A 16863-nucleotide genomic window follows, 5' to 3' on the forward strand; every position below is an offset into this window, starting at 1 on the left:
TAGGCAGTGTGTACATAAGAAACATTTTTCACTGCCTCATGATGCTTGCCACGTGGCATATATTCCTAATTTCAGACCTGCTGAAGTCACAGTCAAGTGTCAGGAGCTCACAGCAGAGGCTAATTTCTCCAAAATCAGCTCTGTGCCTGCCACACCATCCAGAAACGGAGCCCTTCTTTCTTCCCCTGGCTTCTGAGACTACCAAATAGGTAGCTGAAGAAATGCATGAACCCCTGCTGATATCTGATGTCAGCAATTAGCCCTCTTGGAGACAGATGGTGTAGGCAATTATCCTTCCCCTTCAATGCTGGCATCAGCCAGATGGGCTGAGCTAGGTCCAGTAAGCTTTCTTTAATCAGCAGAGTATTTTCCTCTTTTCCTACTCTTTAAGATGTCAAGGAGCTTCAGTCTTTTCCTGAACCATCCCCATCTGAAGCTGGGCATTCAGAACCCTCTTGCCATGCATTAGAAAACTCACAGTGAGGTATCAGCAGCACAGGTGAGCACAGGCACCATTCAGGAATCGCCCCGTGTGTAGAGAAAATAATGGCTTGTCTCACACTTATCCTTTTTTTCTGCAAAGGCAGAGGAAGCAGCTGGAAAGCTGGCTAAACACTGAAAAGAAAGAGCAGGACTAATGGGAGTCAACAAGGAACTGCACCCTCACTCCTCTAGAGAAGAGAAAAGGAATGAGGTTTTCAGGCTGACCTGCTCAAAATACTCTCTCAGCTCAGTGGCAGCTAAATCCCTGCCAATAAAAACCATGCTAATCAGTGGTTAGAGAGAGGGAGCTTCTGAGATAGGGCAACTTCCTCCAACCCTGAAGGCATGACTTTCTGTATTCACAACCACACTGGGCCTGACTGAAGTGCTTTCCAGAATACAGATTTACTTCCTGAGCTCAAAAACATGTAACCACTGGGTCCTTTCTCAGAAACACAGCTGCTCTAAAGACCATATCCTGTAAGAACTGGTTTTATTGTGGCTTTGGACATAACTGAAATTGAATAATTTCTGTGATCATATATTCTCTTAAGCTGTATGAGGTTTTTTCCTCTTTTGGCAGTGGTTTCTTAATATTGTTTCTTTATAAAATACATCAGAATGAAGCCTCAGAACAATTTGTGCATCATTTTACCCAAAGTGTCAAATAACCTTTAACTGAAAATCTTAAAAAATGTTAAAAGCTTTTAATTGGGAATCTCTGAAATTACTAAAAGCCCTCCCTACACATGAAGAAAATAGAATACAGCGACTTGGGAAGCCTGAAAATGTTTTCCACATATTTCCATTTTCGCTGAAAATAAACATGGAATTTTATCTACCTAAAGAATTTCTGGTCTTTGCAGAAATTAAGGCCCAGCTGAGATTGCAGCTCCTGTGTGGTCTGACAGCCTCACCTTGCTGCTGTGAGAGGGCACTCAGTATTCTGCCTTTAACTATTCCTTATTTGTGGTGACATGCCCAAGTTAACCCCAGCTGGGCACTCAAGAAGCTTTTCTCAGAAAAGTTTCTTGTAATCTAAACAGTGTAAATAATAAAACTATCCCAGCTGAACTTGGGGTAAGCCTTGGGACGCCCAGCAAGCTTGTCCTTGTGGGTGGGTGGTGACTAAATAAATGCATGGGTTGGTGAATCTGGAGCCTTCACCTTCCTCCCCTGCCCCTTCTCTTGGCTCGGTGCTGCTGTTTCCTTCAGGTTCTGGCTGAACTTCCCAGCTCAGCTCCGTCCCAGGGAAGAAAAGAGGCACGAAGGCAGGAGGCTGCTTGGCTCAGCAGGTGCCACAGTGGGCCCTTGTTGCCAGCAGCAACAATTACTGACTGCTCTGTCAGACCAGCTGGATGTTTGCGGTCTCAGTGGGTTGTAAGAATGTGTAACAGGGTTGCTAAATGTGTGAGAGTGCTGGAAGAAGGGGGTAAGAGAGCCCAAAGAACACAGATCCATGTTTAGAGCAAGTCTGGGAGCTCATTAATAGAATGATTTCACTGTGTGGTAAAGACAAAACTTGTTTTTAACTAGAACGTGGTTAATATTTCAGTAACTTCCCATAATTTGTAAAAATGGGATTAACAGAGTAATCCATTGCACGTGTATGTGAATCTGCTCAGTGTTATTATAAAATTCTCAGAGCAAGGTGTGCAGAGCACAATCTAGTGTGGCAAATCAGATGTTGCACTAGAACATCTGGGGTTATTGTAGATTTTACACTTGGACTTTCTCTGCTGAGAACAAAATTGCAGGTATGCATGGCATTTCGTATCACCTGCACACAGGTGATCTGAGTGTAAGTACATCCTTCTGAAATAAATTTATGCTGTTGTAGCAAATATCTTTGTGAATGTAAGACTGTTCCCAGCACAGCTCTGGTATCTGTCATCACAAGACAGTGGATGTGATGGTCTAAGTCGTCTCACCTTTGTGAGGGTAGCATGGAAAAGCTGATTAATATCCTGTTACCCCCTCAGATACTTCATTTGCCATGTGATTCTGATACATAGTGCTCATATAAGTTCAGAACTTCCTGGGGTTTTTTTAATAAATATGTGCAGAAAATAAAACAGAGGCTGTGGGCAGCTGGTTTGAACTTGTGTCTAAACACAGCATTCAAATATTAATTGTGTGAGTAAATCTTTCTCATTTTACAGACATACAAATGTCAGTACAGTAAAAGTGATGATCAGAGAATGATGGTTTCTGACACCTGATAAATTCCAAGATGAAGCTACTTACTAAAGTCTATCAAAATACTGTTTGCCATAAACAAATATTCATTAAAAATAGACATGCTTATTTTCTAAGTTGTTGACAGTAATATCTTGGCATAATTCTAGCATCACAGCTAAAAACCTGATGCAGTAAAGCTGTATAAATGCAGCTCAAGAAAACATTGTAAACACACCAGAATGCAGTAAACTCTTACCTGCAGAATTTTCTTCCTTAGATTTTCTTCACTGTCTCACTATGAGTTGCATATATTTACAGTAGGTGATTCTTCATGATGTTATTTTGTGGTTTTAAATCCACCTTAGCAAAGCTTTGTTTTACAAAACCAGTTACACTTCACACCTTACAATCAGCACAGTGAGTTGTTACTCTCAGGTGACATAAAACCAAACAGGGAATTTAGGGTGTTCTCTGTGCACCTTCAGCCAGGATTTGAACAGTTTTCAGTTTTAATTTTGCTGTTCTCTATTAAACATACAGCATGCCTAAGAGCTTTGGCTAAAGTGGTTGTTTCTTCCCCCAGATGGAAGGCCTTTAACTCTGGATGAAATATGGGGAAGTGTTCATGCATCCTACCAGGCTCGTCTGCAGGAGGGACCCTGGGACACCATTACACAGCAGGTGAGAATCCTCTGGTCCTTCATGAAATTGGGGAATGAAATATATGCCTGGGTCCTCAGTGGCCTTATTCCTCTCTTGCACAGAAGGGAAGAAAATTAAAATAATATAAAAAATATATGTCTGTATTGTGTCATGCTCAACCATTCACCAGCAATAGTTTCAGTCCTGGATTTTGAAGGGTATATAGGTGTTCGCCATTTAAGGCTTGCTTTGACAGTATCTCACGTTTAAAATACTTCTCCAAAGCCAGTCCTCAAAAATTCAGGCACTTTCTGCATAATTGTGAATTTGGGTAAATACAAAAGCAGACTTGTTTATGTAAATAAAACATATCAGTGCAACATTTCACGGATTGTCTGGTAATCAAATTACCAAACGAGACTGTGTGTAATTTTCAGTTTTAAATAGACTTGCAGTCTTCAGGATTGAACAAGGGAAAATTGGTTTCCTATCCCAAAATAAGCTGGTGCTGTCTAATAGCCACATGGCTCATAGCTGAGCTGATTGTTCTGGTGTCTTCCCTTTGCTCCAGGTCTCATGAGCAAGGCTGACAAAGAACTGAGACTCTCCAGGTGTCAGTTTTTTTCCTATCAGACCAAGATACTAATGTGTCTTCTCTCCCTCCCCTTCCCCTCCTTGATTTTTTTATTTTAGCTGTTTCCAGGTTCTCAGGTCTCTTGCCACAGCAGCATGACAAGGATGTGACATCCACCAGGTCTTACAGGTGCTCCATTAATTCAAATAACACAGTTTAATTACAGGATGCCTGTTTGTAGATGGTGCTCAGCCATGGGAACACGAGCAGAATTCTTGTTTTTTGCAGCCACAGACTATTATTTATCTTAAAACAGCTTCCTTAGAAGCTGCCAAGCCATGGGTGTTCTGGTGAGTGCTGTGTGTGTCTGAATTCCAGTTGTGAGCTGGCAGGTTCTTATAATACACACTTTTCACATGAAACATTAATTATCTGGCTTGTCTGTGAATGAAGATGGAGAAACTGGGTTTTAATAACATAGTGTAATAGTGGGACACGACTGAGAATACAGCATAAACGGATGTTTGGAATGTGTGAAATCAGAGTTGTGGAAGCCAAAAGGAAAATCAGGTCACTCCCACACGGGGATTATTTTTGCTTCTTAAGGGACAGTAAAGTAAAAATTGTCCTGCACCTAATAACTGGAGGTGTGTGTGGGATAGTTACACACAAATTCCTGCAGAAACAAGAGTTGTGGGTGGCAGATTATGTGGAGTGAGGAAACTGATTCTGAGACACTCTCCAGAGGTGGTACAGCGAGCTGTGAGTGAACTGACAAACACAGGAAGAACATTTTGGAGAAATTAGCAGAGTTAAGAGTTGCAAAATGTGACTTTGTGTGAAATAAGGAGATTATGGAAGATAATGAAAACTAGCCTGCAAGCCTCAGATCAAAGCAAGAGTCAGGTCTACAAGAAAAAAACCTGCTTTTCTCTGTCAAATGAATCAGGGTTCAGAACTGAAATACAGAGTTTTGTCTTGCCTTGCTGCTTTTCTGCTGACCCATTTTGTTATGTGGGTTAGGCTTTGCCTGCAGGGACACAGATCCTATAATGCAAGTCACTGGGCAAACTCATCAAATCAGGCTTGAGCACTCTGTACACATGAGCAGCAGAGTAAAAAAAGGTTTAGGATTTTAATCCAAAAGAGATACAAATTTTAGATGCTACAAGCACTCCACCGCTGGGAAGAAAAATTGAGCTTGCCAAGGGTCCATGCATGTTACTTAAGTTTTAACTGGAGCTGATCTGCACTGTGATTGGCAGACCAGGAAAAGAAAGGCTTACTGACTTTTTGGGACTTTTTTTTCTCATATATGTTATGAAATGAGGGTGCCTGACCTGTGCACATTTCTGATACAACTGATATTTTGGTGTATACTCCCTGTGGTAGAATACATCTGTAATAAAATACATTTCGGGAACTGAGACAAGCTGCAGAGAGTGGAGATATTTGACATTTGAAAATTTTAGGTAAAATTTGGACTTTTATAGTTTTGATTATGGTGGAGAGTTATGCTCATTTCCAGAGAAGGCATCTTGAAATATTTTTCCTGACTAGATTACTGCAAAAAGCAGAAGTCAACTAGTTACCTTCTCATAAATAAATTAACATGATAAGGTTGCATAGTATTTTATAATGATAATTGATAAATGGTGATGATTTAATTGCACTTCCTCTAGTAATAACCTTAAAATGCTCAAATGAAGTTCCTGTGATTGGCTTTCTTGTGAGTTAAATCTCCCTGGGGACTTCAGTCATCCCTTCCCTACATCCGGCGATAACTTGCTTTAGCTGTTTTAAATAATACAAATCAATTAGAACACACAGCTGTTTAACAAAACTTCCAAATGTTGCTACAGGTCTCTGTGGGTATTTCCTGATGACTTATAATGACATCAATTTAGCACACCTGGTAAGATCTGTGTGAGCTGGAAGTGGCTTAATTCTGCAATGACAGGAAAATTAAGGAGTATTTATGGATTACTGTTGCATTCCAGAAATGTTGCCAACTGTGATTTTCAGCTTCTTTTTAGGAGGATTCAAAAGTAGAATTACAGATACTGCAGCCCCATCTCCTGAATTGTTTACTTGTGACTTGGTGTTTTTTAATGTTATTTATTTATATTAGTAATTTAAATACCATGTAAACATATATGTATGATGTATAATATTTATATTTGTTATTTATAAGATAGTATACACAAATACATAGTGGTACTGCCTAAACAGCTCAAACTTATTGGGCCCTCTGTGTGTAATAAATATAATAAATAGCAGGTGTAATGTCTCAGTTAAGAAAGCAGCAGCCCAAAAGTGCCATGGTCAAATGCTAAATGGTGAGGCACATTGAGAGAATAAAACTTCACAAGAACAGGAAAAAAGATTTTTTTAAAAAAAACCAAACAGAGAGTGGAGAACAGAAATGAGACAAATGGGGAGAAATCTTCCCAAATATGAAGGTGAACATAATTTGTCACATGGTAGTGCGTGATGTAAGAACCAGGAATTAAAAAAAACCAAACAACCAGATAGCTAATACTGAGTTAATTTGTAGAGGCTGCATTTGACCTTTTATCATTTTGGAAACCTCTCTGAGGATGGGTGGGAGGTGTGAAGCAGCAGGGAGTGACTCTGTGGTTATAGCCAGAACTTCAGGCTGCGTGGCCTTGGTTGGGTCCTCTCTGGGGAGCTGGAAATGCAAGACTGAAAGGCTTTTATTGTTAGGATGGGTGTGGGGTAGGCATTGTCAGGGCATGAATTGTCATCCTGCTGTGGCTGAGGGCTGTACACGGTTTGGAAGTGCCTTCATTAAGATCCAGGACACTGGTGTAGCCTTCACATCCAGGTATTTTCCACAGAGTGTGGAATGATGCTGGAGTGATGGATACAGTCACCTGCTAGGAGGTAAACTGAGGCCCACCGATTTCTCAAGCACCTTCTGAAATTTAACAATAGTGGAAGAAGGCATTGAAAAAAAAAATGTGTAAAGGCACTACTGAATCTCTGTAATTTTTTTTGCCCTGATGGGAATTTATAAAAGTGTAGACAAAGCAGAAGGACTTCAACAGGGGGAGAGACAACACTCTTGACAAATATGTTCCTAAAGATTATGATGAAACTCAGTATTGGTGTAATTAATTCTATGAACACAGGTGCCCAAGTCCATTTTTGATTCTTGTTGCTTCTGCTAATCCACGCCTTCCATTAATTTTTTTCTGTGTGGAAGCAAACTAGCAAGAGAATTTTGTAAGCTGATGAATGAAGCTGATCATAGTCAGTAGCATCACCAACAATTTTTTGTTTTTAACAGAGTGATGTTGTCATAAAGCCTGACCTTCCCCTGAGGAAACAAAGTCGTAAACACAATCAAGTATATGTGCTAAGGCTTAATCAATGCTTGGTGATGATGGAATGTAAAACCAAACATCCAAGGGTAGAAATCGAATTGCATTATTACAGGAGGCTCAGGGGTTGAAAAACTACCCCATAAAACAAGAACAAAACTTGGTGACTTGAAGATCCTGCAGAAATAGTCTTAAAAATTAATCTGTCAGTCAGGATTCCAAGGGGCTCTAGAAGGTGTGGAGCACATGTATCCATACATGATTCCCCTCCTTTTTAACCAATACTGTTCAGATGCAATTACTTCTGCAACCAGTGCTCCCAGGCATGGGAGGTGACACGTTTCATGTGTGACACCTTGGTTCTGGATTTGCCAACAATAAATCAGCATTTTCCTGGTTTAGCCATTTACTGTTGCTGCAGATAAAGTAACTCAGACCATTCTGATACTGACTATATCCTACGTTTGTGAGTAGTGAGTGGTCAGGAATTTTGCATCTGTTTCTTCTCAACCATTCATTTCTTAGTTTCATCTAAACTAGGTGGTTTTCTTCTGTCATGTGATACTTAGCAGGTACTTTTAATATGTCCTTTCTGTCATATAAAAGTATTCAACCAAACCTAAACTGTGGAAATCACAACACAGAACTGCAGCTATTTCTGAGTTAATCCAGCGTCTTTTTCAGCCAGGAGTTAGGAATCTGGAGGACACATTCTTTATAGTACCTCAATAATCTTGTCCATTACATCATTTAATTTATAGCAGTGTTAACAGAAAAATCAATAAACATTATTTCTAAAATGTCAGGGATGTTAATAGTGTGATTTAAAAAAGGAGAAAGAGTCAAAACTCTGAGCAGAACACATTGATATAGTGCTGTAGAGGCACATCTTGCTGAAAATGTGATAGGGAGGATTTAAATCATTACGGCTCAGTCATTTTGAAAAATGTGGTAAGGTATCTATTCTTAGACACAAAAATCTTTCTTGCCATATTGTGGGATTTTGCTAAGTGGGGGAGGCTGTATACAGTATTTCTTAACAGAAGGTTGCTAGGATCACTCTTAACGAATATGAGTTGCATCAACAGTTGCTATGGATCCCCTGCTAATATTTTTGGAAAATTATTAGTACAACTTCCTGAGAAAAGAGAGTCTTACCAGTACAGACTGGAAAGCTATTTGACAGGGGGAAGATGGCAAAGCTGGGTGGGTATTTGTTTCCCACTAAAATCTTCTATGATGTGTTGAACTCCTGGGGTTTAAACCAAGCTGTAGTATTGTACAAGCTACTAAGGAGGTTTTATTTTAAAACTAGCCACTGATTAATAATTTTCAGCTGCCCTGCAGGTAAAGTCATGCTTTTCCCCATAAGACTTCATGGACAATAATCTAGTTGAACTAATTTCATAGAGGGAGAACACCAAATAATGAACTAATACTAAATGTAGAGTAAATGCAAAAGCTTAATGGATAAACAGATGACAGATGTGCAGCGGGTGGCATCGACCAGGACTTGTGCAAGGCATCTGACAGTGTCTGACAGGACATCCTTGTCTCTGAGTTGGAGAGCCATGAGTTTGGTGGATGAACCCCTTGGTGGGTGAGGGATGGGGCTGGGCGGTCACACTTGGGCACTTGGGGTCAATGACTTGGTGTCCAGGTGGAGACCAGGGACGAGTGGTGGGACCATGGGAACCTCATGGAGCTTGGCAGGACCCAGGTCAGGGCAGTCCCAGGCACCAGCACAGGCTGGGCTGAGCAGAGGGAGCAGCCCTGGAGCAGCCCTGGGGTGCTGTGGGGCTGGGCTGGGACCCCAAAGCCTGTGCTGGGAGGGACCCCAGAGCCCTGTGCTGGGCCGGGCCCAGCGTGGGCAGCAGGGCAGGGGGATTCTGCCCCTCTCCCCTCAGTCAGAGCACACCTGCAGAGCTGCCCCAGCCCTGGGCCAGCCCAGGAAGGAGCTGGAGCTGCTGCAGCCAGGCCAGAGGAGGCTCCAGGATGGGCAGAGGATGGAGCAGCTCTGCTGGCAGGAAAGGCTGGCACAGCTGCCATGGCTCGGCTGGGCAGGAGAAGCTTTGGGCTGAGCTCAGGGTGGCCTCGCAGGGCCCGAAGGGGCTGCAGGAAAGATGGACACAGACAATTGCCAAGGCCTGCAGGGACAGCACACAGGGAATGGCTCCCAGTGCCAGAGGGCAGGGCTGGCTGGGAGCTTGGGAATGGGGAATTGTTCCCTGGCAGGGTGGGCAGGCCCTGGCACAGGGTGCCCAGAGCAGCTGGGGCTGGCCCTGGATCCCTGGCAGTGCCCAAGGCCAGGCTGGACACTGGGGCTGGAGCAGCCTGGGACAGTGGGAGGTGTCCCTGCCATGGCTGGGCTGGCACTGGATGGGATTTAAGTCCCCTCCAACCCAAATCATTCCATGATTCTGTAATAATTTACATGCAGAGATGAAAGCGTTGTGAAGTTCCCTGCCAGCTTCAGACTTTCAAGTCCCAGTACTATCGTTACTTGAGTTACTCTTACTCGAGTAATATTTTCCATGCAGATTTGTAATTAATCAAACCAATTACAATGTAATAGTATTGATTCTCAGGATTATTTTCTACTTCTGTGGGAAAATCTGTTTCAGTGCTGTGCATTGCATTTACAAATAATTTTTGTAGCAGTGGTTCTGCTTCCAGAGAGCTTCCCAAGCAGAGGTTTGTGCAGTAAGTTGTAAGACACCTTCCCTGACTGGTGTGGCATTTCTCCTTGTAAGCTGAAGTGGGTTCTGTTCTGCCTTCACCCCACCTTGACTGCTGGCTGTTCACTTCTGGAATGAATCTGCCTACTGAATATTCCCCCCTTATGGAAAAATCCCAAATTACACAACAGCATTGACTGCACAGTATGAAAGAGGTGAGATTCATATATGGCACACTCAGGTCCATTTGAAAGGCCACTGGAGTGGCCACAGGGCATTGTAAACCATATTTTTTTTTAACTTTATTAATTAAAAAAGGTATTTTAAGTGCTGCTAAAATGGGAGCTAGGTATCTGTGCTAACAGAAAGCAGTTTATACCTAAGCACCTGTGCTCTGGAGTGGTGGCAGCAGATGGTGTCAGCAGTTCAAAAGCATTTAGACAAATTCCTGAGGCCACTTGTCCATAAATGGATGCAAAATTACCTGGCAGGAGTGAGTCCTGCAGTGCCTGGGGTGCAGATCTGCTGGAGCAGTGCAGGGAAGAGTGAACCACAGAAGGAGGCCAGGCTTGTGGTGTCCCAGGTGCTGCTGGGGGAGGCAGGGAACACTGCTGGGGCATCCTCTGGAATATCCGGGATTATGGGATATGAACCCTTTCAGGCCACTTTTGTCAAATGCCAGCATGGGTTTGGGGATTTTTTTTTTTTTTTTAATATTATTTTATTTTTATTTTTTCCCTTATAATTTTTTAATCAGGGTAGGAAATCTGTCTCCAGTGTCTTTTCCATACTTCCACAGCTTGTTGGATCGTTCAGTTTTGCACCTTAGATGAATCTCATAACTTAAGAACAGATTTTAAATAGTAATTAATTAAGACTATATGCTACATAACTAAAATGGTGACAACTGAATTAATCTACTTTTGGCAAGCATGGAAGAAGAATCATCTGTTTATTTTCTTAGGAAAATGGCTGAGATGCCATTTCTTGACAATGTAACTATGGACCTGCCAATTTTTAAGTATAAAGTTTTCTTGAAAAATCCTAAATGCATAAGTTACGTGCTTGTGAGAAGCTTTAAAGCCTTAAATTAAGCTTGTTAAGCTTTAGAAACATGCCTGAGTGTCACCTAGTGCTTTGATTCCTCCTGTTCTTGAAATTAATAATTCAAACCTTATTATATATGTATAAAATACATAATTATGGACCAGCAGTGTTGGCTATTCTTGATTACTGTTTTGATTGTCCTGCATTAAGTCTCCTGCCTTTCAGGCATCTTCTGTTAGCTATTTAATGAAATAATTAAATTAAAAAAAAATTAATAAAATAATAAAGTTACAAAATGTAAAAAATATTCACCAGCTCTTCAAAACTATAAATACTCTAGAATCAGGCAGAATTGGGGCATAAAATATGAAATACAGAGTCACAGAATGGTTTGGTTTGGAAGGCACCTTTGCTGGGATCCATGATGGATTTGAAGCAGCAGATGCAAAGTGGTAGGCGTGGTTCATCTCAGAGAAATTCTGGCTGTGTGAAGTGTCCTTGTATTTCTGTGTTGTGGGATGTGCCAAAGCATCTCTGCTTTCCTCAGGAAAACGTAGCCATTTAATTGCCTTCTCAGCTTGGACCTGGTGTTTGATGAAAGAAGGACAGGATCCAGCTTGGTTGGCTGCGTGGTGTTGGAAGTGGTGAAGGTGTTAATAAAAAATCATCACTGAGCTTGGTTGTGGGTCTTTGGGAGCACATGGGAACAGGGACGTTAAATCACTGCAGGGGCAACTGCAAGAGCTGGGGTGTAAATCAAACCAGCCTCCTCACAAAGACAGGCTCAGTAACCACAGAAATCTGCTTTTTGGGGATGGTTTTCACTTCTCTGTGCTGTCCCTTCACGCTTTCCCCTGCTCTATGCCAATGTAGATCTGCTTTGATTCAGCAAAGCAGGAGAGCAGTGCCAGTGGCACTTGCCAGGACATTCCTCAGCTCTGTCCCAGGCAGGGCAGGTTGTTCCACCTTCAGCTCCTGGGTTTGGTGGGGTTTCTGTGTTTTGTTGCAAAGCTGGGGAAACTTGCCTCAGTTATGCCAGCAGGATGAGTTGGCTGCTGGCTGTGAGTTAAATTCACTGACCATAAATAGATTTTATCTGTCCCAGGTCACAGAATCCCTGACTGGTTTGGGTTGGGAGGGACCTGAAAGTTCATCCCATTCCATCCCCTGCCATGGGCAGGGATACCTCCCACAATCCCAGCCTGTTCCAAGCCCTGTCCAACCAACTTCCAGGGATCCAGGGGCAGCCCCAGCTGCTCTGGGCACCCTGTGCCAGGGCCTGCCCACCCTGACAGGGAACAATTCCTTCCCAAAATCCAGCATAACCCCAAGTGAGTAGGATGGAGAAGGCCTGTGCAATTACTGTGCTACCAACAGCTTTATTACTGTGATTTACACCTTCTGTCAGGATTATAAAAGTTCCCTGTGTCATTACAGTTCCTTAACGTGGTGCTTGCAACACAGTGATTCCATAGTAATAGATTTTCCATTGTAGTAATTCCATTATTAGAGGAGAATCCCTTTGACCTCAAGACATGTTTGAAGTTCATGTGTGCAGTTGCTGTTCTGGCTCTGGGACTCAGGGTCAGTCTGAGGAGAGGAATCTTCCTGCCTTCTTTCTGAATGTGTAGACTTGGAATGTAATAGCAAGTAAGTTATTGTTGATGTGTATGAAAATAAGGAATACAGAAGGTAGACTATGAATTGAAGAACATAAATTATATAATCTTGAGTGAAGAATTTTTACTTAAACTCAGCTGTTTGTTTCAATGAATGTGGTCAGAAATTGGGAGAAAGGGAAAAAGTTATATCCTCTTTATTAATTGCATCACTATTTCCTTTTCCTAAATGGATGAGATTATGGGGGGCATGTTTTATTAATTCTGCCTTCTTTTTCTGACCTGGCGACTGCTGGGAAAATGTCTGGAATCAACTGGAAATGGCTGTGGTGTTTGCTGGTAGGGTCCTGCATGAACTTTTTGATACCCCTGTGTGAATTTATTTTTACCAAGCAACATCATGCAAACCAGGCTGGGGAAGAGGCCGTTTCAGGCACAAATCCCCTGAACTATCATCAATGGGGAGACCATAAATGTTGTGATGGATGCTTGAAGGCAGTTTAATGTAGCACTGGAGAAAATAGAAGCCATTACCCCTGGAAGAGCTCCAGTTATGACAGAGAAAATAAATGGTGCTGTTACAAGAAATGTACTGACAACAAAATTCCTGCTGGCTGGGGAGGAGAGCAGCAGAGCACGGTACAGAAACCTACAGACAATTACCCCTTACCTGAAGTAATGTTTATTTTTTATTTAAATCCGACATGGAGAATGCTTGGTAAAATGACTTAATCCAATCTGATGGAAGTTTAGTCTTAATTGTCCTTGTGCTTGGGAGCTGCCCAGTCTTTGCCACTGCTCAGATCAGTGCTGTGACATTTCCCTGCTCAGCCCCTGTGCGTGGAGGGCTCTACCTGCACAGGCAGTGAGCTGAGCTGTGCTGCCAGAGCTCGCTCAGTCCCAGCCTGGGCTGCCATTCCTGGGCAAACCAGGTTCAGGACAAGGGGGAACAGCTTCCCACTGCCAGAGGGCAGGGCTGGCTGGGAGCTTGGGAATGGGGAATTGTTCCCTGGCAGGGTGGGCAGGCCCTGGCACAGCTGGGGCTGCCCCTGGATCCCTGGCAGTGCCCAAGGCCAGGCTGGACACTGGGGCTGGAGCAGCCTGGGACAGTGGGAGGTGTCCCTGCCATGGCACTGGATGGCCTCTGAGTCCCCTCCAACCCAAAGCATTCCAGGATTCTGTAATAATTTCCATGCAGAGATGAAAGCAGTGTGAAGTTCCAGTACTATCGTTACTTGAGTTACTCGGAAATGAAGATTCAGTAATATTTTCCATGCAGATTTGTAATTAATCAAACCAATTACAATGTAATAGTATTGATTCTCAGGATTATTTTCTACTTCTGTGGGAAAATCTGTTTCAGTGCTGTGCATTATTTACAGATAATTTATCTAGCAGGAATGGGATGAGCTTTAAGGCCCCTTCCCAAACCAAACTATTCCAGGAGTCTGTGATTAATTTTCAGTCTGTCCCATGGAACATTTTGTGTCTTGCATCCATCTCTCTCTCCCAGGTTTTTTTAATGGCAGGAGTTGAGGCAGCAGCTCCAGCAGCAGGCACAGAACATCCTCACACATCTTTCCTGCATCACCTAGGAGAGAGGTCTTTCTACAGAAAATAAATGAAGCAACATTTTGAGCTTCCAAATTCAGCAGAGCTGGTGCCTGCCTGTGGAAGTGTTCCTTCCCCATCCCAGCTGGGTCAGACTCAGAGGGATATGCAGATGTGTGATGGATTCCAGCGTGTGGTGCTGAACAGGCACTGCTGTAAATCAGCCTCATAGCTAGATAGATGCAAAATCATAGACAGATCCAAGAAAATAATGCTGTTGATTTCAAATAAACTGTGTGTCAGAGTATTACTGCCCAGAAGAGTTGTGGGCAACCTGCAAATGGGTTCTTGCAGTACAGCGCCAGTGAGTGCTTGTGGGAATTGACTTGAAACTCTCACACTGCCCTGGTGCATGACTGACTGGAAAAAGATTAATTGTAAACAAGAAATGGATGATTCTTACATATTGTTGGTACTGTTTTGGCATTTTTTCCTCATGCAGTCCCAGCAGGACTGTATATTTTTGGTGTAACTGGCACAGGACCAGCCTAGATGAAGGGTGGAATTGCTGCCCTAATATTTTGCTCAGGATGCATTTCAGTGCACGTGGAGTGTCATTGTTCTGCCAGGTATGTGCAGCAGGCACTGAGCTAATGCTAATGAAGCTGATGCAGCACAAACTTCCATTTTTTTTCACCCTTCTGACAGTGTTTGAGAAGGACTTGGGGTTCATCCCACCACAGCCAGCTCACCCTCTCCCAGGGCAGGCTGGGCCCTGGCAGCGGGAGGCTCTGTAGCCCATTACCAATTCTGAAATCATCCAGGCCTTTGATAACTCCTGCATTTTTATTGGCAGCTTCCCCATGCTTCCTCCTCTGAGCTGCTGTGTCAGTGGTTTAACCTTGAGTGCACATCAGAGCCTCACAGGATGCCACTGCGTGCAGGATTTGGAAGGCAGCATTTGACTGAATCAGAGCTGATGCTCTCAGAGTGTTTTCCCTGATGCTCCACAATCATCCCCACCTCAGCCTTCTCCCTTTTTAAAGGCTGCTCCTTAATGGCTCTTGGCTCAGGATTTCTTTTGGTTTCTTTTACTTCTGTGGTTTTCCTGTGAGTGTGTGACACATTCTTGTCTTGAGTAGCATGAAATTCCTGCATTTGGGAAAGGTTTTAGTGTCACTGTTGTCACGTAAGAAGAGGAAGGACTAAAAGAAGAAAGATGTAAAATGTAAAGGTAATGAACTGTTTTAAAAAGTCAAGTCTGGCCTCTGTGTTTCAGTAGTGGTTTGCTGTAGCAAGGAGTGCAGGGCAAAATCAAAACCTGGGGGTCAGGGTGGTTGGGAATAACTTTAGGCTGAATATTCAGCTTTGGGAATTGTCTTCATGCCTTGTTAATAGAGTTGAGTCGCTTCAATCTGGGTTACTTCTCTCTTCTTTCTGGGAATTTGTGAAGTTCGCTGAAATTTTTTTCACAATTTACTTTTTTTAATTTTTTTTTTTTTTTTACTTTGCAGAATAGTTTTGTAAATATTTTTAGCTTTTTTTTTTTAATTTTTTTTTTTCCCTCGTGTCTTTAAGGTATACCATTGGTACAGTCCATGTATTTTCTGGAATTATTTGGAGGCCTAAGTTAATTTGAGCAAATACTGAAAAGGGTTTTAATTCAAAATATTACTCTTTCTCAGAAAAAACCTGCATCAATTCACTTTTGACAACAGCAGATGGTAGCATTCTTATGCGAGTTATCTGTTTGCAGTGTGAAACAAAGCTTTCTGAACACCTTTTTTTTGGTATATTCTGAAGCTTCTGTGAGTTTTTTAAAGGTCTCTTAGACATAAAGGGACTGATCCTCATGAGAACATTTTCAGCATCAGAACCAAGTGGAAGCTGAAGCCACCTTGAGAGCACTTTCTTCTCCCTTCTTGCTGCCTCTCCAAATGGAACCATGTGTATCTCCCAGCACCAGCCTGAAAGACAGCAGGGCTCAGGGTGCTTGAAGGCCTTTTTTCCTGAGGGGAATGGGTTTTGTGTGTTATATTTGCTCACACTCTGGTTTACACAGTAGCTTTGGCTCTCCTCAGCCAGTTAATGCTGATACAGTAACTGGAGTTACTTTCACAAACCCTTGTGTTTTAACTGAAATAGTGGCGTGGCCTGGTTGCTGATCTTATTTCCCTTTCAACAGAGCAGAATATGTATTATTGATGTGTAATATATACAATATATTTTAATTTGTCATGATGGTGATGGGAAAAGCAATGTGAGCTGAGATTCTGAAGTGAGAAAAGTTGCACTGGGGGCAGATTGCACCCTGCCTTGTGTTTTCCAGATGCACGTGATGAGTTTTCTGTTTTTCCCTTCCATGACCAAGCAAATTCTGTTCTCTCTTAGGAGCACCCCATCCTCGGGCAGCCTTTCTTTGTCCTGCACCCCTGTAGAACCAAAGAATTCATCTCTGCTGTGCTGAGAGGCTCACAGGAGCACCGCAGGTGAGGGGCACTGCTGGGCCTTGCAAGGCTTTCTGCAATGCAGGTGAAGTCAGTCAGCTGCAGGGTGGAAATGGGCAAAGCTGCTTCCTTAGTGCCAGCAGAATAAGATCTCTGTAATGTCACTTCAGACCTCAAAATTAAAATACATTTGTGGTAGGAAAAATGAAGGAACAGCCCCTTCTGAAGTTGTTTTGTGGCTGTTGAGTCTGTCTGCAATTCAGAAAAAGCTGGGATAATAGATTTATGGTGCTT

At 42.7% G+C, this 16863-nt stretch overlaps 1 protein-coding gene across 2 annotated transcripts in view; it reads left to right on the top strand.

Annotated features, from left to right (window-relative positions):
* The window catches only part of ATG10 (autophagy related 10), a 73061-nt gene that overhangs the window by 41225 nt on the left and 14973 nt on the right, over positions 1 to 16863 (top strand). For both annotated transcript variants that reach the window (XR_005954274.1, XM_041426652.1), the window contains exons 5-6: positions 3248 to 3345; positions 16514 to 16611. Coding sequence is in view for 1 of the 2 variants with exons in the window: in XM_041426652.1 (XP_041282586.1) it covers positions 3248 to 3345; positions 16514 to 16611 (196 nt within the window). In the remaining variant the exon portion in view is untranslated. The remainder of the gene's footprint in view (positions 1 to 3247; positions 3346 to 16513; positions 16612 to 16863) is intronic.

This window comes from Onychostruthus taczanowskii, unplaced genomic scaffold, assembly GCF_017590055.1.
Source record: "Onychostruthus taczanowskii isolate IOZ18803 unplaced genomic scaffold, ASM1759005v1 scaffold92, whole genome shotgun sequence".
NCBI lineage: Eukaryota > Metazoa > Chordata > Aves > Passeriformes > Passeridae > Onychostruthus > Onychostruthus taczanowskii.